The 20,196-nt window shown below is 36.4% G+C and overlaps 1 protein-coding gene across 2 annotated transcripts; it reads right to left on the reverse strand.

The window, feature by feature from the left end:
- Positions 1-375: 375 nt before the first annotated feature.
- Positions 376-19,946, reverse strand: PSMC6 (proteasome 26S subunit, ATPase 6). Of its 2 annotated transcripts, XM_028109719.2 has the most exons (14): positions 19,819-19,946; positions 18,740-18,819; positions 18,609-18,648; positions 18,301-18,353; positions 16,956-17,023; positions 16,188-16,302; positions 13,446-13,533; positions 11,846-11,907; positions 11,635-11,758; positions 11,217-11,278; positions 9,281-9,401; positions 9,060-9,140; positions 5,254-5,325; positions 376-876 (listed from the first exon to the last, which is right to left on the reverse strand). In XM_028109719.2, exons 1-14 carry the CDS (start codon positions 19,943-19,945, stop codon positions 758-760), a joined length of 1,212 nt encoding a protein of 403 aa, XP_027965520.1. In that variant the 5' UTR covers position 19,946; the 3' UTR covers positions 376-757. The 2 variants fall into 2 exon arrangements, with proteins under 2 accessions (XP_027965520.1, XP_027965578.1); XM_028109777.2 differs by lacking the exons at positions 18,740-18,819; positions 19,819-19,946 and having other exon boundaries at positions 18,301-18,379; positions 18,609-18,640.
- Positions 19,947-20,196: the final 250 nt, after the last annotated feature.

A 20,196-nucleotide genomic window follows, 5' to 3' on the forward strand; every position in this document is an offset into this window, starting at 1 on the left:
AGACCTTAACATTCTAAAAAGGGAACGATCATCCCACCACATAAATCAAGAAAACCAAGTCACATTTGTTAGCAAATATTACTTTTAATCATAATCTAAAAAAAGGTTATGGATGTGCATGTACTTTTTCAATTAACTATCGCACAGCCTAATCATAGCAGGTGAAGAGTAAACAAAGACCCTCCATTATCAATACAGACATACATGTCTATGCTTTGTATAACAAGATACTCTTAGAAACAGTGAGTGTGGGTACAGTTTTAAAATTCAAAAGCCCGTCATCTAAATACAACTCATTTTGGTTATTAAATAGTTTATTTACTAAAGAATTTAAAGGACTATAATAAATGTACTTTTAAAAAAGACAAAAATATGTGTTGGAGAACTGAAACAGATTTTATTCAACTTTTTAGGATGAGGAAAACAAATGATATAAAATAAGTCATAAATGCTCTCTTGTACTATTTCAAACTGCTTTCAATGTTTTACAAAATGCTCACACAGCAAATACGAAAAGCTTTAACATAGTCATAACTTCTGCTGCAATAAATGCAACATTAACAAACATACAAATTTCTTCTGTACCAATCTTCAAAGTAGGATTACTGAATTACTAATTTTTACAATGTTATCCATATTTATTTTTATTCATATGCATTTAATGAGATCATTGCCAATACATACATTATTTTCCTTAACTTTATTTTTACATTAAGCCCGGTATCTGTCATGCAGCCATCAAAAACCTTCCAGTAAATTACACAGGTTTGTAGTCCAATTTAGACTCTAGCTTCTTAGAATCAGCCACTTTTCTGACTGCTTTCATGAAGTCTTCCTGTACTACAAAATCATGATCAGCACGAATTGCAAACATACCTGTGGAGAATAAAACAACATGACTGCTGTATATATGTGAATAATTTGTTAATTAGAAGAAAACTAAGGGGGGGGTGGGCAAAATGGGTGAAGATAGTCAAAAGGCACAAACTTCCAATTATAAAATAAGTCCTGGGGATGCAATATACAGCATGGTGACACGATTTAATACTGTATTGTAGGGATGCCTGGGTGGCTCAGTCAGTTAAGCATCTGCCTTCGGCTCAGGTCATGATCCTAGGGTCCTGGGGATTAAGTCCCACATTGGGCTCCTTGCTCAGCAGGGAGCCTGCTTCTCCCTCTGCCTGCTGCTCCCCACTCTCTGACAAATAAGTAAATAAGATCTTAAAAAAAAAAATACTGTATTGTATATTTAAAAATTGCTGGGAGTCGATCTTAAAAGTTCTCATCACAAGAAAAAAATACCTTGTTGATGGATGTTAACTAGATTTATTGTAGGAGTTATTTCACAATAAAAACAAGTATCAAATAATTATGCTGTACACCTGAAATTAACAAAATGCTATTTGTCAATTATATCTCAAAAAAATGTTTTTTACAAAAACTAAGTAATTCTACGGAATAAATGCGAAGGAGCCTAGATTTACTACTTCTGAGCCAGTAGCTCTAATCTGTTAAAAACAACCATCCTTATTCAATTACTTAACTATAGTGAGCATTATTTTCCAAACCAATAGCTAGACAACAATGAGACAACTATCTGGATATTTAAAATCTAGCTCACACAGTCCCTGTATCCAATGACATTCTGAAAAAGCAAAATAAACACAACTCAACTATCAACAAAAACACATTTTAAGCAGTAGCTTCTTAACTCTATAGGCAACAACTGCCTGGAAGGAGGGAACAAAACACCTCCAGTAATTTTGATAGTCTTTCCTTGTTAATAATCAAAAGCTTAGAGAATAGGAATTAAAGAAAGTCAACACCGGGCTTTATATCAAAAACCAATGCTGGGCGCCTGGGTGGCTCAGTTGGTTAAGCGACTGCCTTCGGCTCAGGTCATGATCCTGGAGTCCCGGGATGGAGTCCCACATCAGGCTTCCTGCTCAGCAGGGAGTCTGCTTCTCCCTCTGACCCTCTTCTCTCTCGTGCTTTCTATCTCTCATTCTCTCTCTCTCTCAAATAAATAAATAAAATCTTTAAAAAAAAAACACCAATGCCATTATTCACATATTAAAATTTACCTTCTTTATGTACAAATTGATATTTTTATATGACTGATATTCAAGTACCACAAACTTGGAAAACTCAAGTTATTGATAAGTTACTTGTCAACTACTACCTGATAAAGGGGTAAAAGTTTTGTGCTTATTTTTTGAAACATTAGGTATTATCACAGATATGGGTCCAAGATTTTGAGACAATCCTAATTCCTTAAGCTAAAGCTAGTATGTTATCACTATCTGCTAATTAAATGAATCCTACTAATATTTTCATTGAAGATCTGCTTATATTGACTTTCACTTACATACAATCAGTGGAAGAGAAAATTTTAAGGGTTGCTTTCTATCTTTCCTTTCAAGATTTCTATATAGTCTTGGAAATAGTCTATGTTGTACTCAGAAATCAGGTGAATGGAAATTTCTAGTCCTTTAAATCTTGTTTTTTTTCTTTAAGATTTTATTTATTTATTTGACAGAGAGAGACACAGAGAGAGGGGGAACTCAGCAGGGGGAGTGGGAGAGGGAAAAGCAGGCTTCCCACGGAGCAGGGAGCCCAATGCCGGGCTCCATCCCAGGACTCCGGGATCATGACCTGAGCCAAAGGCAGATGTTTAATGACTGAGCCACCCAGGTGCCCCAGAAATTTCTAGTCTTTTAATAGTGAAGTTTTAAAACCTAAAGTAGACTACAACTAAAGTAGGTAAGTTATTTTTCCAAACTTTGTGCATGACTATTTCCAAATCATTGTTTAGTGAATGCTGAATCTTAGATACATTCTAATCCAAAAAAGGATGATAATCTCAGGATTTGAATGGAAAAGACAACTATAACTGAATCAAGTTTATTTTCAATTACAGAAAGATATGTTAGCATAAAAGGCTTGAAGTCTAATAAAAAGAAAACCAAAGAATTTGTCTCCAAATGTGAATATCCCAGGCCATTTAAAAAGCTAAAATTGTAATCTACACAGAAGTTATAGCTCTTTCCTGGAAACAGTTAAAATATACATATGTGTGTGTGTATATATATATATATATATATATACATATATATATACATATATATATTTTAAGTAAGCTCTACACCCAACATGGGACTTGAACTCATGACTCAGAGACCAAGAGTTCATGCTCTACCTACTGAGCCAGCCAGGCACCCCAGTAAAAATAACTTTTTAAAAAAAAATATGTGAGGTACAAACTTCTAGTTATGAAATAAATAAGTATCAGGGATGGAATGTACAACATGATGACTACTGCTAATATTGCTATATGATATATAGGAAAGAGAGTAAATCCTAAGGGTTCTTATTACAAGGAGAAACTATTTTTCTTTTTTTCTAATTGTATCTCTATGAGAAGATAAATGTTAGCTGAACTACTGTGGTAATCATTACACAATAAATATAAATCAAACCATCATGCTGTATGACATAGACTTATGTGGTGATATATGTAAATTATTTCTCAATAAAACTGAAAAAAGGGGCTCCTGGGTGGCTCGGATGAGTAAGCATCTGGCTTTGGCTCAAGTCATGATCTCCAGGTCCTGGGGATCGAGCCCCATGTCAGGCTCCCAGCTCAGCGTGGAGTCTGCTTCTCCCTCTCCCTCTGCCTCTCCCCTTGCTTGTGCTCTCTCTCTCTCTCAAATGAATAAAATATTTAAAAAACAATAAAAATAAATAAAACAAACTGGAAAAAAAAAGCAAATATCGTAATTTGATGGTATCAACCTTTAGGATTATGACATTGCTTTTGTTTGGATTCGTTTTACCAAAGCAGTATTCTAATAATAATTTGGTCCAGTGTAGATTTTGGAAAGAGAATGTCATAAATTATTCCAAATAGTTCAAGCCATATGCAAGTTTACCACCTAACATTTTTTGTGTATTAGTAAGTCTTTTGTGAGCATGATTTACTCTGATCCGTATTGAGAGAGTTTCTAGACCTGCAGATTTTTGATGCAGATACTGAGTCACAATATACCCATGAAGATACTATTATGGAGAAGCCATGTCAGAGCAACATCTTTAAACACTATTTAATTTATAAGAAATGTTAAAATAAGGCTATAGGTGATAAAAAAACAAGAGGAAATCACATATTGTATACTTAAAAAGTATTCACCCACAACCTATGAAAAGTAACTATAAAAACTACTGTAAAAATTATTATTTTTATTTTTTTATTATTATTATAATAAACTCACAACCCTGAGATCAGGACCTGAGCTGAGATCAAGAGTCGGATGCTTAACCAACTGAGCCACCCAGGCACCACTAATTTTTTTAATTTTAAGATTCTGTGTGGAAGACAAGGACCAAATGACTCTTATCTATGGTTTTAAAACCACTTGGTACCGGAAATAAAATAAAAATAGGATCACACAATCCACAGAGAAAATTGTATTTAAAAACAATTACATTTGGGGTGCCTGGATGGCTCAGTAGCTTAAGCGTCTGCCTCAGCTCAGGTCATGATCCCAGGGTCCTGTGATCAAGCCCCAGAGGTCAGGCTCCCTGCTCAGCCTCCCTTCTCCTTCTGCCCTTCCCCTGTTGTCTCTCTCTCTCTCAAATAAATAAAATCTTTTTTTAAAAAAATTACATTTTACATAAGTTACATGATCACGAAATTCATAAATCAATCTTGCAAAGCTGTTAACAGACTAGTATCAGAAAACATGTTACCATTTTGCAGCAGATTACTTCTGGTGCTGGCCCAGTCTGATTTCAGCCAGAGGTGTGGCAGACAGTTCTGTACAGTCTCAGACTTACTTCAGGGGCCGGCATGCTATCACATGCAGGTCTTTCCACATTCTGCCCTAAGGCATCCGTAAGTACAAAGGAGTTAATATCCCCAAGGGCAAATTCTCATGGAGGATGAGAGCTGGTAAAGAAATGCTCCAGTCTCCATATTTCAGCCAAGTAATCCTGGAAGGCATTCTCTGTTTCTCTGAGGTCTCATCAAATCAAATCTCCCCGTCTACAGCATCTACCTCAATGGTGCACCCTTATTATAGCGTTGCTTCTTTCCAACTCACTTGCCTGTTCTCTCCTGCTTCTTGGAACCAATTCTCAAAAAACCAAGCACCCATATCCTTGCAAAGCCCGGGCTCTGCTTTTGAATAAACCCAGTTTTAGCAAATTAAACAAATCAAAATCAATAGTAAAAACTGCACTTTAAATTCATACCTGCTTCAGTACAAACATTTCTCAGGTCTGCTCCATTAAAGCCATCTGAAAGCTTGACAATTGCTTCATAATCTGTTTAGGAAAAAATACTGGAAATTAGAAATAAATAAAAAGATTAAAAAATAATAAAATAATTAGACCTTTTCTTGATTTATGCTGATATGGAAAAATTAACTGCAGAGCTTGCTTTGAATTTGATCAACTAGGCATCGTCTCTGTTAACATTCCTCCACAATATTTAGCAAGTCCTTCACAATATTAACCACCAAAAATTATACTTTTGTTAAGTAAACCAGCATTAAACAGAAATACTATACTTCTGAAACTTAAAAACCAAGAAATAGCATCAAGATCTGAAAGTATCTTAACCTGTTTCTATGCAGTGAAAGTTATATACACATCAACTTGAGTCATCTGTGAAGCCATGACTCTTATAAAAACTGTAACCAAATCTTTAATTTGAATAAACTTAGAACATTCAGAACCAATTGTTAACCACAATGAAATTTAGTGACATTAATATAAAAATACCAAAAATGGTCATCAGAAATAATTTTCAGCACATTTTTAATCATGTATTTTTAAACAACTATTTCTAAATGGCTAGCTTTTCTGGTTCCTGTGCAGGCTCCAAGTGGTGAGGTATCAGATCTATGATAACAGTAATGGGTTATGTGACCTTTTTATCCACATGACAGACTTGAAATAAAGAGTCATTGGTTTGGAACAGCAGTTAAGGACTTGATACAGAATAAGGAGAGAAATAATAAGAGACAGCATGGGCTACTACAATGTAATTCTGATAAGATACCATTTGTCAGGCCATCTACAGTATGTCAATCTCGATTTGCAATTAGATACTCATTAATTAATTTTCATTCAGGTTCAAGTTCATGTAAGTAAGCATCCTGAGAGCAGGGATTCCCAAGGTTAGCACAGTATTTGGCACCTAGCAAGAGCTCAGTATTGAAAAAAACCTATAAATTGGCATCCCTAGTTTAGCTCAGTCTTCCCAGCTCAAAACTATTTTCACATAAGCAATGAGAAAGTTAGTGAGAGGCAATAATCAACTATTTGTAATCATTTTTGGACCACTAATTCCTAAGGGTTTGTAAAGCTGCCTGGCAATTATACTAGAACAGTATAAAACCCCCTAGTCAAGAAGTCAGCAAATTTTCTGTAATGGGCTGGAGAGTAAATATTTTAGGCTTTGCAGGCCATGTGGTCTCTGTCAAAACTATTCATTTCTGATACTGTAGTGGGAAACCAGTCACAGATAATATATGAACAAATTGGAGTGGTTGTTACAATAAAACTTTATTTACAGAAAGAGAAGGCTGATAGAATTTGGCCCACAGCAATGGTTTGCTGACCTCTATCCTAGAGTGCACTCTCACTTCTGAAGATAACGATTTTATAATTTCTCTCCTGTCCTCAAATGTCTAACAATTCCCCATCTTCACTCTGAATTTGCTTCCTATTTCACTGAGAAACACATTCAGAAGAAAAATTCTACAAGTTTTTGCCATATTTGAGATACTATCATCATCAGCATCTATTTATTCTGCCTTTCCTCCTATTCTCATAAATTAAAAGTCTATGCTCATAGACAGGGCCAACCTCTCTTCAAGGAAAGTGCATCATCAATTTCTCTCTCTCCTAGATCACTCGCATTAGCATTAAAAAAGTGTTGTAAATTCTTCCATCTTAAAGCTCCGCCACATCTTCATCTCCATTTCCACTACAGCTACATTTCTTCTCTTCTCTCTTTGTTGCAAAACTCCTTGAAAGAAATGTCTGAACTCAAAGCCTCTACCCACAATCTCCTTGAAACCCATCTGAGGTAGGCTCTTACACTCACTGCTCCAAAGAAATTGCTTTAATAACGTCACCAATAATCTCTACATAGTAAATCCAAAGGTCCATTCTCAGAAGTCTTTTTTTCTGACCCACAGTCAGCATTTAACAGGGAATTACTCCCTCTTTGTAACAATTTCTTCCATTTATCTTCCAGGACATCACCAGCTCCTGGTTTAATTCCCCTCTGTGACTATACCTTCTCAGTCTCCTTTGATGGTTTTTCATCTCAACTTCTTAATATTGGAATTAGCTCAGTTGTTGAACCTCTTCTCTATCCACATTTACTTCCTCAGAAATCTCATCTAATCTCAAGACTTTAAAAATAATTTTATGCTGGGGACGCCTGGGTGGCTCAGTCGGTTAAGCATCTGCCTTCAGCTCAGGTCATGATCCCAGGGTCCTGGGATCGAGTCCCACATCGGGCTCCTTGCTCAGCAAGGAGCCTGTTTCTCCCTCTGCCTGCCTCTGTCTCTCTCGCTCTCTGATAAATAAATAAAATCTTAAAATATATATATATACACATTTTAAAAAATAATTTTATGCTGTTATTATCCACAATCATATCACCAGCATAGACCACCCCAATAAACTATTGATGCATATAGAAATACCAATCAACATCTTTATTTGGTATCTAATTGGCATCTCAGCTTTAATATATTCAGAATCAAACTCCTTTTTCCCCCTTTAGTAACCTAATCTTTCCAGTCTTCCCCCATTTTAATTGATGACAACTCCATCTTTCTAGTTGCATGAGTCAAAAACCTAAGTCTTCCCTGGTTCTTCTCTTTAGCTCATATTCCACATCTGATTCATTAGCAAGCCCTGTCACCTCTATTTTCAAAATATGTCCAGAATCTCATTATTTTAAGACTCTGGTACCACCTTGGACCACACCACCATCTTTTGCCTGGATTATTGAAATATCCTCCTAACTGATCCTCTTGTTTCTATCCTTGCCCCTCTACATGCAACCAGAATGATCTTATTTAACATAAGTCAATTTCAAAATATTTACAGATGAAATGATACAATGCCTGGGATTTGCTTTTTAAAAATCCAGAAGGTAAGAGGTGGAAGAGATTACAGATGAAACAAGATTGGCCAAGAGTTAATAATTATTAAAGCTAGGTAGGGGATGAGTAACCTAGGGTTAGAAGTTTGTTATTCTCTTATCTCTACTTGTATGTATTTCTAATTTTCTACACTACGAAGTTAAAAATAACGTAAGGTGAGATCATATCATTCCTCTGCTCACAATCTCCCAATAACAAAAATAAAAAATAAAATAAAAGCCAAAGTTCCTACATAATGACCTCAATAAGGCTGTACACAATCTGATTCCCATCACTTCTATGACTTCTCTTGCTACCACTGTCCCATTTACTCTGCCAAAGACACCTTGGCATCTTTGCTACTCCTGGAATGTTCCAGCCACACACCTGCTTCAAGGTCTTTCTCTTGCTGTTCCAGAGCTCTGTATCATTTTCCCCCAAATACCTATACCTAGTTCCTTCACCTTTTCAGGTCATTGCTTAAAAATCACCATTTGGTTAAGGCTTCCCTCTGCTTCCCCCACCTCACCTCCATTTAAAAATTTATCTATTCATTCTGGCTCCTGGCATTACCTATTTCCCCTTTTTTGCTTTATTTTTCTCCATAGCTCATATCATCATCTAATATACTAAACATTTTACTGACCTTGTCTGTCTTTTCTGACAAGAATGTAAGTTCTGTAAGGCAGGAATTTGTTTTGTTCATTGCTATTCCCCAGCACTTAGAACAATTCCTAACATACAAAAAGATGCTCAATAAATATTAGCTGAATTTAAGATCTCCATGTTTGTTGAATTTAAAACCAGATTTGGTAGACTATCAGTGATATCTACTAGAATTTTGCTTCCTTTACCAAATGTAAATATACATAAAATAGGTTATTTCCTTACCTATTTCACCATGCTTTGTAATCGGACCTGCATGGATTTTCAATATATCTAATCTTGCTTGTTCGTTTGGTAAATCAATATCTGAAAATAAAAAATTATAAGAAATTCTTTTGCAGTTAGTTTTTTTTTTTTTAAACAAAGTAGGGGGTGAGGAAGGGATATGGAAAGAGAAGTGGACATAGACAAAGAGAACATACAGCAGGTAAAGAACTTTAACTCACGTATTTTTCTATCTAATCTTCCTGGACGAAGCAAAGCAGGATCCAGTGTATCTGGTCTGTTTGTAGCCATGATCATTTTAACTCTATGTAGAGTATCAAATCCATCCATTTGATTCAGTAACTAATATATTTATAAATAAAAATCAGTGACAGATTTTTACAGAATATCCCAACCATTAAAAAATATACAGTACACATCTTCTATATGTCTAATACTGTGAAATACATTGTCTACAGATAGTATGCCACCTCCAGAATGACCATTTGATGGACTATCTCTTCTTTCTCTTATATAAAGGGATAGATTTTTCAGCCTTGAAGTTCTGAGATAGATTACTGAACAATGTACCTTCTTATAGCTATCAAAAAAGTTTTAATAAATCTGAAGGTTTCCATCTAGCCAAGTGTTATAAAATTAAACTATTTGGATCTGATTTCCAATGTTCAAAATTTTTTCATAGTTACTTTTAAAAACATTATTAATAAAATCTAATGTATACAGTATTACAGTAAGCCAAACATAAAATTTACATTCAGATTATCAGATACAATGACATTTCTACAAATCTGATAATAAATCTATTAAATATCTTTTCAGATAATTCCACTATACATAGAAATACTGAGACACTAAGCATATTTCCTTCAATTACTAAAGTTTTCTTGAATAAATATTGAAAAACCTAACTGCATTCAACAAACTCTAAAATATAGCTAGTTTAACAATATGTCTATTTCTTTTCCAAAAATATCTGATAGCTGACAACATATCAGTTATGTGAATAAGACTAGCATCAGTGCGGGACGCCTGGGTGGCTCAGCCGTTTAAGCGTCTGCCTTTGGCTCAGGTCACGATCCCAGCGTCCTGAGATCGAGTCCCGCATTGGGCTCCTTGTTCAGTGGGTAGCTTGCTCCTCCGTCTGCCGGCCACTCCCCCCGCTTGTGCTCTCTCTCTCTCCCTCTCTCTGACAAAAAAAAGACTAGCATCTGTGTTGTTTCAAAATACCTCAATTGAAGGTTTCCAGGAGTATAGAACTAATTTGAAAATACTGTATATATTTTGAGATCATTATAATTCATAAAAAGTCCTTTTCAAATACCCCTACTGAGACAGAATTTGACACTATCACTTATGCAACCTAGCTTTTCTTTGTAGAAGCTGAAAAATGTTTGGGATCTTGCCATCACTTTCACAGAATTTGGAGTGGGGAAAGACCTTATGTACATTCTAATATTCCATCATCCATCTTCTTCAATTATCAAAACTATTTTATAGTTTCTTCTTATTCTCAGCGATAGAGGAAAATGTTAGTGATTTTAGTGATTTAGTTACTCATAACTGTAACTCATTTATTGCCACCAGTTTCAATACATCCATTACTTATAAAATGTCTTAATGAAACTAATGCAAGACCACGTTCTGCTATGTGAATATCAGAAAAATATACAATTTAAATATCTGAATGGCCGGTATGCTCAAAATAAATGGAGTAGTATAGCTATACATCATATAGAATTTTGTAAATACCCCTATTACTTTCCAATAAATAGACATTTTCTAACTAGAGACTGTGGTAAAGAAATGTGTTTATTCCTGGCAATATTTTCAAATTTTATATTTAAGTGTGTTTTTTTTTTTTTTAAGATTTATTCATTTATTTGAGAGAAAGCCTGCGAGCAGGGGGAGAGGCAGAGGGAAAGAATCTCAAGCAGACTCCCTACTGAGCACGGAGCCTGACTTGGGGCTTGATCCCATAACCCTGAGATCATGACCTGAGCTGACATCAAGAGGTGGACACTCAACCAACTGAGCCACCCAGTGCCCCTTAAGTGTGTTCTTCATTTAAACCATTTTACATATTCTGACCTTCAAATATCCAATGTTTTCATTTAATACACACTGGCTTCTTTTTAAACTCCCTTTACCAAATATTACCTCCATCAAAGTTCTCTGAATCTCTCTATCAGCTGAAGTACCCTCAGAAAACCGACGACCACCTAAAATAATGATATGGAAATTCGCATATGAATTACTCTTTTCCTCTACAACCATCATTTAAGAAGACAGAATAATAGTGTCTGGAGTTAAAAAATCAAGATAAAAATTAAATAGTAAGAATTATACTGACAAAGTTAGAATTGATTTTGGTATGATGTTTCTCTTTTGTCAATGTCAAATTAAAACTGGTTAAACTTGCTTAAGAATTTTTTTTTAAAGTACCATTCAATTCATTTTGCTACTTCACACAAATTGCAATTAGAAGTGAAGGAGGGGGGTTCCTTTAGATTTTTAAGAAATTTCCTAACACTTTCAAAAAAAGTTCAAAATAAACTTTAAAAGGTGTTCTTCTTACCAATAGCATCTATTTCATCCATAAAAATAATGCATGGTTGATGATCCCTGGCATAATTAAACATTTCTCTGATCAAACGAGCACTTTCACCAATGTACTTGTCTACAATAGAACTAGATACAACCTGATTAAAGGAAAAACATTAAGGTAAACATAAGACAATTCAAATAAAATTTAATTTCAACAGCTATAAAAAGAATCTTCCCTTTACCTTTAAGAAATTGCAGTCCAGCTGGCTAGCAACAGCTCGTGCTAAGAGTGTTTTTCCTGTGCCTAAAGTGACAAAAGAAGTCCTAATTAGATGGAAAGCAAAACAAATTCTCAAAAGCCTTTTATATATGTTATCCTCCGGACAGTAAATTTTGCAAAATGAAAGCTAAATCCTAAAGAGAATTTCCATTTAAAATTCTAAAGCACTTCAACTTGCAATATTAAAATTTTAAATTTTACTCAAAATATCCCTTATAATTCTAAACATGCTGAATACATATCTTCAAAAATTTATCAACCCCTCTTTACAGACACTACATAAATCTGTTACATTATAATCCATTGGTCTATCCTGCAATGAATGCATCTTTTACCTATGCATGATATTGTAACAACAACTATTGGTTATTTGGAAACTACTGGGTCAGTGAGTTATGAAAAATCTTCCAAATGTTGGCATTTTTCATTATATAATATTTAAAAGCCGCATTTGTTAATATCACCAATCTCATCTTTCAAGTATTAACATCAGCAAGTTCTCAGATGGGGGCGCCTGGCTCAGTTGGTTAAGGTCCAACTCTTGACTTCAGCTCAGGTCATGATCTTAGGGTTGTGAGCTGGAGCCCAGCGTTGGGTTCCCTGCTGAGTGTGGAGCCTGCTTAAGATTCTCTTTCCCTTTCCCCTCCTCCCACTCCCTACATGCGCACTCTCTTAAAAAGTTGTCAGATATAAGTTTTGAAAACCTAATTTTCATTTGAAAGCTCAAATTTATCACTGGCTACAGATGATGTCAGTTGTTTTAACATAACAGGCTAACTTCATTTTTGAAAAAAAGGTTTGCCAGATAAGCAATAACCAGTCTGAATAATCAAAAACCAGTCTGACAATGACAGAATGTCTGTAAATTACATTTTCAAGTAAAAATCATATTCTATGAAAAGCAGCTAATTCAGCTGACAACTCAAGGCACAAGTGCTTTTCCTAGAGATAACTATCCTATTCAGGATGCAACAGAAATACTTTACATGTATTTCCCATTTGATCACATAGAATATAAAACATTATTCAAAGATCAGGATTTAATAAAAATAATTTTTACGGCTTCACCAAGAACATCTAAAAGTAAAACTCACATTTTTTTTAAACACTGCAAATATGAGCAGTCAATAATACAATGACTACTTGTACCATTTCATGTCACTGACTTAACTGACTCATGCTATGGAATGCGCAGTTTTACCCACACAGCTTTTGCACCATCAGCACAGAAGTCAACAGAGTGAAAATGGCAACTAACATCTTAAGTATTATCGAAGTAAGGTTTGACCTTGCAGACTCCCTGGAAGTGTCTCAGGAACAGCCAGAGGTCTGTGAACCACACAGGACCAATGCACCAGAATCATATGGCATGTAAAGATGCACATCCTATGAGGCACAAGAGGACTAAGCATAACTGACAGAATAGTAGACAGACATCTCCTATTTCTTCCTTACTCTAAATAGCGTGTAGTCTGGAATAGCCCACATTAAATTTTCACCTTACTTTTTTTATTCCTTAATTCATTCATTTATTAGTAGGTCAGACATAATTCAACACTAACCTGGTGGTCCATATAACAAACAGCCTTTTGGAGGTATTATTCCTACACGCTGGAATAATTCTGGGTTTGTAAGAGGTAATTCTATCACCTAGAAAAGAAGTTGACTGTTTCTTAAAAAGTCAGTAAAGATTTTGATGAACTTTAAAATACTTTAAGTGAAATATCAGCATAATTAGATATACACATTATAATTCATAATAGATCTAAAATTCCATGCTATGTAAAGCCATTTACTAGAGGTTATTCTTCAGGTAGACTTAAGAGATTTTTTTTAATTATGTAAAAATTAAAAAGTCTGGGGCACCTGGGTGGCTCAGTTGGTTGGGCGACTGCCTTCAGCTCAGGTCATGATCCTGGAGTCCCGGAATCGAGTCCCACATTGGGCTCCCTGCTCAGCGGGGAGTCTGCTTCTCCCTCTGACCCTCCCCCCTCTCGTGCTCTCTCGCTCTCATTCTCTCAAATAAATAAATAAAATCTTTAAAAAAAAAAGTCTGTAGCTATTTTAACAAACTATACACTTGACTAAAGTGATGGTACACAAGCATCTAATTTGTCAAAACATATTTGAATTGTACACTTAAAATCTGTTCATTTTACTGAATGTAAATTAAGCCTCAATGAAAAAAATCACACTACAAAAAAATCAGGTAAGCAAAAAAGAAAAAACAAAAAAGATCTATATTATTTTGCATTTGGGACTACAACACAAAATAATTATAAAATGGGGAAATTTAGTAAGTTAGAACTGCCATTAGGAGAAAAGGCATATAAAATTTTCATACTGTCATTTTGTCATAGCAGCCTTAAAAGAATCCTATTTCAGGGCACCCGGCTGGCTCAGTTGGGACAGCATGTGACTCTTAAATCTTGGGGTCGTGAGTTCAAGCCCTACAACAGGTGTAGATTATGAAAAAAAAATAAACTTAAAAAAAAAAGAACCCTATATTCTGCTCTCAATCTCCTACTAATATTGATTCAAGTAAAGAAAGCTGGAGAATAAAAAAAAAGAAAGCTGGAGAATAGAAAAACTGAGGGTCTGACTGCCCAAATTAAACTCTTTATAGTACCAGTAACATGAGAAATAAGCTTCTATTGAATAGTCGTGTCCACCAGGTATGATTAAAATAAAAAGTGTAAGCAATCAATATTCTTAGCGTCTGCATATGGAAAAGAGTATTGCATGTGCATGTTTTGTGGGTTCTGTGTGTGTGTGTATGAGAAAGAGAAAGAGACAGAAAGACTTTCTGCTCCTATGGCTGATCCAGCAAATCACTGTAAAAGACAAGATCTCACAGTTCCATGAAGCACTCATTCTTCCTCTGCTGCCCTTTCATTAACTACAAAGTGAGAATAGACTTTTATTTGTAATGATGCTAGTCCTTCCTCAGGTATGGTCAAAAACAATTTGGTTGTATAATCACCTGGAATGCTTGTTTAAATGCTAACTCCTGGGTCCCATCCCCAATCTACTGCATCAAAATCATGCAGAGGGCCTAGGAATCCGTATCTTTAATAAGAGTTCCAGAAAACTTAATATGCTAATGTCTGCAAACTACTGGCTTAGCACTTAAATCAGATGATGTAAGCCATACTAACTATCCTCATTTATTCCTAAACATTTCCATCCGCAATTAGGATGAAACCAATAGGACAATGTAATTTGCTTTAAAGAGAATTATTGGGGCACCTGGGTGGCTCAGATGGTTAAGTGTCTGCCTCCAGGTCAGGTCATGGTCTCCAGGTCCTAGGATCGAGGCCCGCGTCAAGCTTCCTGCTCAGTGGGGAGTCTGCTTCTCCCTTTCCCCTCTGCTTATGCTCTCAAATGAATAAATTTAAAAAATCTTAAAAAAAAAAAAAAGGACGGGGCGCCTGGGTGGCTTAGTCGTTAAGCGTTTGCCTTAGGTTCAGGTCATGGTCCCAGGACAGCCCCGCATCAGGCTCCCTGGTCGGTGGGTAGCCTGCTTCTCCCTCTCCCACTCCCCCTGCTTGTGTTCCCTCTCTCGCTGTGCCTCTCTCGTCAAATAAATAAAATCTTTAATAAAAAATGAAAAAAGGAGAATTGTTAAGAAGCCATCTATGCTATGAAGCAAGGAAATCCTGATTTGATTCTTCACCCAAGAGTTTAAAAGGTTTAAGCTACCCTAAAGCCAATATTTTTCTTAAATGGCAGCAAACAGCTTTATCAAAACAAAATATTTAAGGTTCAGGGGCACCTAGCTGGTGCAGCTGGTGGAGCACACGACTCTTAGTCTTGGGGTTGTGAATTTGAGCCCCACATTAGATGAGGAGATTACTTAAAAAAAAAAAATTTTTAAATCTTAAAAAAAAATTTTTTTAAGGTACAGGTAACTTATTTTAAGGATGGGAAGCTAACATTAATAAGGTTCTGGGAAAAACTGTATTACACACGATTCAAATGTACTCTGACCCCAGTAACCTATGATAACCAAAACCACAAATGGCATGGGCATTAGGTTAGTATCAATTAGTAGCTTTTTTTTCTTTTTTGTCACAAAAAGAGCAGAGTTTTTCTAGCACCAAATTATCTCCAAATTAACAATACCTATAATTTTCATAGCTAGAAATTCAGTGCTTATTTTTCTCTCAGCAAGATTTTAAATGTATAATATTGAGTAACCACTATTTGGACAAAGTAATCTTTCATTCTCTTTCTCCCTTTGGGTGTCTTAAAACCAGTACTATTTATTAGTAAGTTCGGAGAACAAAGTATACACTACCAACCTCTCTTAATTCCCGAATCTGTTCTGATAGTCCCCCAATCTCAGAATAAGAAACATTCCCAGGGTCCTCATGAGACATGTTGTAGACCAATGGATCCACCTCTCTTGGCAAATATCTATAATGATAAGATATGTATTTTTCTTTTACAAGATGTATTTTCTCTCAGCCTATAGACAGAGTATAAATGACTTGCTTATGCAAGCACTTGTAGATGATCTCCTAAAAATGCACTTACATTAAACAGAAATTAGTAAAAGGGGAAAAATGGCAAGATACTCATTGATCTCAAGCAACATATATTTTGGGGGCACCTGGGTGGCTCAGTTAGTTAAGCATCTGCCTTTGGCTCAGGTCATGATCTTAGAGTCCTGCAATAGAGCCCCACTTTCAGGCTCCCTGCTTGGCAGGGAGTCTGCTTCTCCCCCTCCCTGGGCCTCTCCCACTCCCAACACCCCCCCCCCACTCATATGCACACCTCTCTCTCTAATAAATAGATATAAAGTCTTAAAAAAAAAAAGAAGCATATATTTTGAGGTTTTTTGAATTATTATGTTCAATTAGCCCACATAGAGTACATCACTAGTTTTTGATGAAGTGTTCAATGATTCATTAGTTGCGTATAACACCCAGTGCTCATCACCACACGTGCCCTCCTTAATGTCCATCGCCCGGTTACCCCGTCCCTCCACCCCCCCAAGAAGCATGTATCTTGGCTAAAGTCTTCCCTCTGTTAAAATAAAAGTAAAATAAATAGAATAAGAAACCTACCTCATGATAGTTAGTGTAGTCATATCCAAAGCAACTCTTGTTCCTGGCTTCAGCTTACTTTTATCAAGCTAATTTTACAAAACAAAAAGTGTTACGTAACAGTTAAAAGGGGAAATAATACTCTAACAAGAGCACAATATTTAGAAGTCAAATAATTTCACCCTTCAGAGAGAACACTAATATCAGATTATAAACACCATGCCAACAGAAAGGCTTATAAAAGTCATAATTCAAAGTTATTTTCCTTAAAAGAGTGCCCTTTATGCAATGTCAGGGTGAAATGTGAAATCACTAATATATAGTTTGTGGTGGAAAAGGCCTTATTTTTAAAGAAAGAAATGGGTATTAGTATTTTACTTTCAAAGGCTCACTATCATACAGTTTTGCTCATTATTTTGATTCAGGCACTACAGTATAATGACTTTGGCAATTGGTACCAAAGTATTTATACAGAAATCTCTAAGTGAACATTTTGGGGTAAGGAAAGGGAAGCACTTTAAAGGTATGCCTTTATTTTTTTTTCTTTTAAAGTCTATTTTTATTTATTTTTTATTAAATAAATTTGGCACATAACATTGTATAAGTTTAAGATGTACAGTGTTACTTTGATAATATGCCCTTTAGATTTATTTTAAAAACTATAGCTTTGGGGGCGCCTGGGTTATTATTTGTTGGCATTTTTTTATGACGGCAAAATGAAATTTGCAGTTATTTCAATTTGCCTATTCTAATCTAAACGAACTCATACAAAATCAACTTAGGCTACAGAAAAGTTTTTGAGTAACATTTCTGAATGTTTAAATATAAAACATAAGTAATTGACAGGGTCTAAGTCTCTTCAAAAAAGACATTAAAATAAAATGGTCTGAGATATTTTCCAATTCTCAAGTTCTTAGATTTCGGGGTGCCTGGGTGGCTTAGTCGTTAAGCGTCTGCGTTCCGCTCAGGTCATGATCCCAGGGTCCTGGGATCCAGCCCCGCATCGGGCTCCCTGCTCGGCGGGAAGCCTGCTTCTCCCTCTCCCTCTGCCCTTGCTTGTGTTCCCTCTCTCACTGTGTCTCTCTGTCAAATAAATAAATAAAATCTCTAAAAATAAAAAATAAATAAAAAAAATTCTTAGATTTCTAAATATGTAGAGCTTACTGAGGCAATGTGGTCAGAGTAGAAAATAGAGAATACCAGGTCAATGCCCATGCTTTGAGTTCAAGTTTTGTTAGTTATATCCGAACAAATCACCTTTAGGAGTTACGGGCATAATGCCTGACCTGCTTACCTCAAGAATTAAATAACATATATGAAAGCACTTTTACCAATTATAAAGCACTGTACAGACGTAAAGTGTTACCTGTCGACGACAACCCACAACATATCTTGGTCCATTTGTAGCTTTAACAATGACTAAAGGAAGAAAATGAAAGGACAAACTGAAAAATAGAAAGTGGAAAATAAATATATATATCCACATTAATGGCAGGTTGAGTTCTATTTCTGTCCTCCAAAAAGATAATTGAAAGAAAACTCAATCTATGCAAAAATATCATCTACCTTTATTATTATTATCATTAAACTAATAAGCATTTCAAAAGTTCATGGTGGGAGGAAGGGGAGTCTACTCTTCCTTTTCTTTACTAATTAACAGTCCAATCCACTTACATTTTTCTTCAGTTAGTTGCTTAAGTACTTCACCCACAATCTGGGGGGGGGGGAAAAAAAGGCATTACTTTTTGCCAATAACTAAAAAACAAATTGCCATCACTCCCTATACCCCAGACTCCATTACCTACCTGTCCAACACTCTGTAGGGCCTTCAGATCATTTTCAGACTTTTCATACTGCTTGGTAAGTTCTTTTAATTGTTCCCTTACTGAAATAATATAATTTGAACATTTTTAATTAAACAATAATCTAAATGAGTTTAAGTCACTAAGTATCACTTTAGTTAAGTTTATTTCAGTCTATTTCACTTTACATATATTTTATATCCATTGTATGAAACCACAAAAGAAATAATGCCGTTTGTAGGGGACATGTTTAAAAATGAAATGTTACAGAAAAAGCACCATATTTTTATTTTCTTGATTGGCAATACTTGTTCAAGCACATTCATAACATTGCTACATTCTTAACAGATATTGACACTCTTTGAGACTACAAATTCGAATGATAAAAGAGACCCTTCCTCACCTCTTCAGCTACCCGCATGGATTATTACTCTATGGCCTTCGACCCTAAATAAGGTCAACAGGTGTAGTGATCTACAGAATTATATGGTTACAGTCTTTCTCCATTTAATCAAACCACTCAGGCTTTTCAATGAAGGTGCTCTACGAAAAAATGTAAGCACCGTTTTAGTTCAGGAGTAAGAGAAACTTGTGTGCCTGATGGGAGTACAACTCAAAATACGAGGAGGGTTATTATGACCCACCGATGGACTCCTCTCTCAAACTCCGCTCTGGCTTTCCACCCCAATAACATGCCAGTATCTCGAGTCTCATCTCTTGCTTGAGTTTCCTTGACTCACGTCTCTCCACTCTGGGTCCCGGGACTCACTTACGCCGTCCTCCTTGCACCCCAACCTGGCAAACATCCCTGGCCCACTTCTTCCTCACTCCTCCTCTAGTCCTCTTCCACTTCCATCTCAGAACTGGGGATGTTCTCTCTGTCACCTGGACCAAACTGGGCCATTTTTACGCACGAAGAGTCTGTGCTTCCCAAGCTCAGGGCCGATGACAAAGCGCCTTGTCCCTGGACCGAGGCCTTCTTATCCCTGGGGCTCGGTTGCCGGGCTCCGGCAAGGGCCTCTGCTTTGTTAGAGACAGAAGCACGTCCGTATAAGATTGTGTGGAAAGAAAGGTTCACTCACACTCCTTGAGACGGCCGTCGATCTCCTTGTGCTCCAGCAGCTTCTTGCGGTAGTCCTGAAGCGCCTTATCTCTAGGGTCCGCCATGATGAGAAGCCGTCGCTCATAGGGGATGCCGGGAATGGCCATGGCCGCCCGGGCGGGGGAAGGGGCGGGGCGAGGGAGGAAAGCCTGGGGGGGGGCGCGGATTCGTGGACGACCCCGCCCCTTCCGGTTGGCTCCGCCTCTGTACTCCACTCCTCCCTCTGCGGCGTCTCGTTTCACCTACAGCGCCGTCGCGCACCGAAGGAGGCCTCCACACACACCGTCCCCTGCAGGTCGTGCTAGGTAGAGCAGAGAGCTGTTGCCTTGGTCGTCCCCTCAGGTTTCAATATTGTTAA

Source organism: Eumetopias jubatus, unplaced genomic scaffold (assembly GCF_037043125.1).
Source record: "Eumetopias jubatus isolate StellerSeaLion01/CBP00866 unplaced genomic scaffold, mEumJub1_p1.0 scaffold_7, whole genome shotgun sequence".
In the NCBI taxonomy this organism is placed as follows: Eukaryota; Metazoa; Chordata; class Mammalia; order Carnivora; family Otariidae; genus Eumetopias; species Eumetopias jubatus.

Bases quoted from the DNA above. Each gene is read 5' to 3' on its own strand.
- PSMC6 (XM_028109719.2), bottom strand. From the start codon at position 19,945: ATGGCCATTCCCGGCATCCCCTATGAGCGACGGCTTCTCATCATGGCG. The intron at 18,820-19,818 runs GTGAGTGAACCT...ATATTATTTCAG, and splicing joins CGACGGCCGTCTCAAGGAGT to TAAGGGAACAATTAAAAGAA. The intron at 18,649-18,739 runs GTAGGTAATGGA...CCCCCCCCCCAG, and splicing joins CCCTACAGAGTGTTGGACAG to ATTGTGGGTGAAGTACTTAA.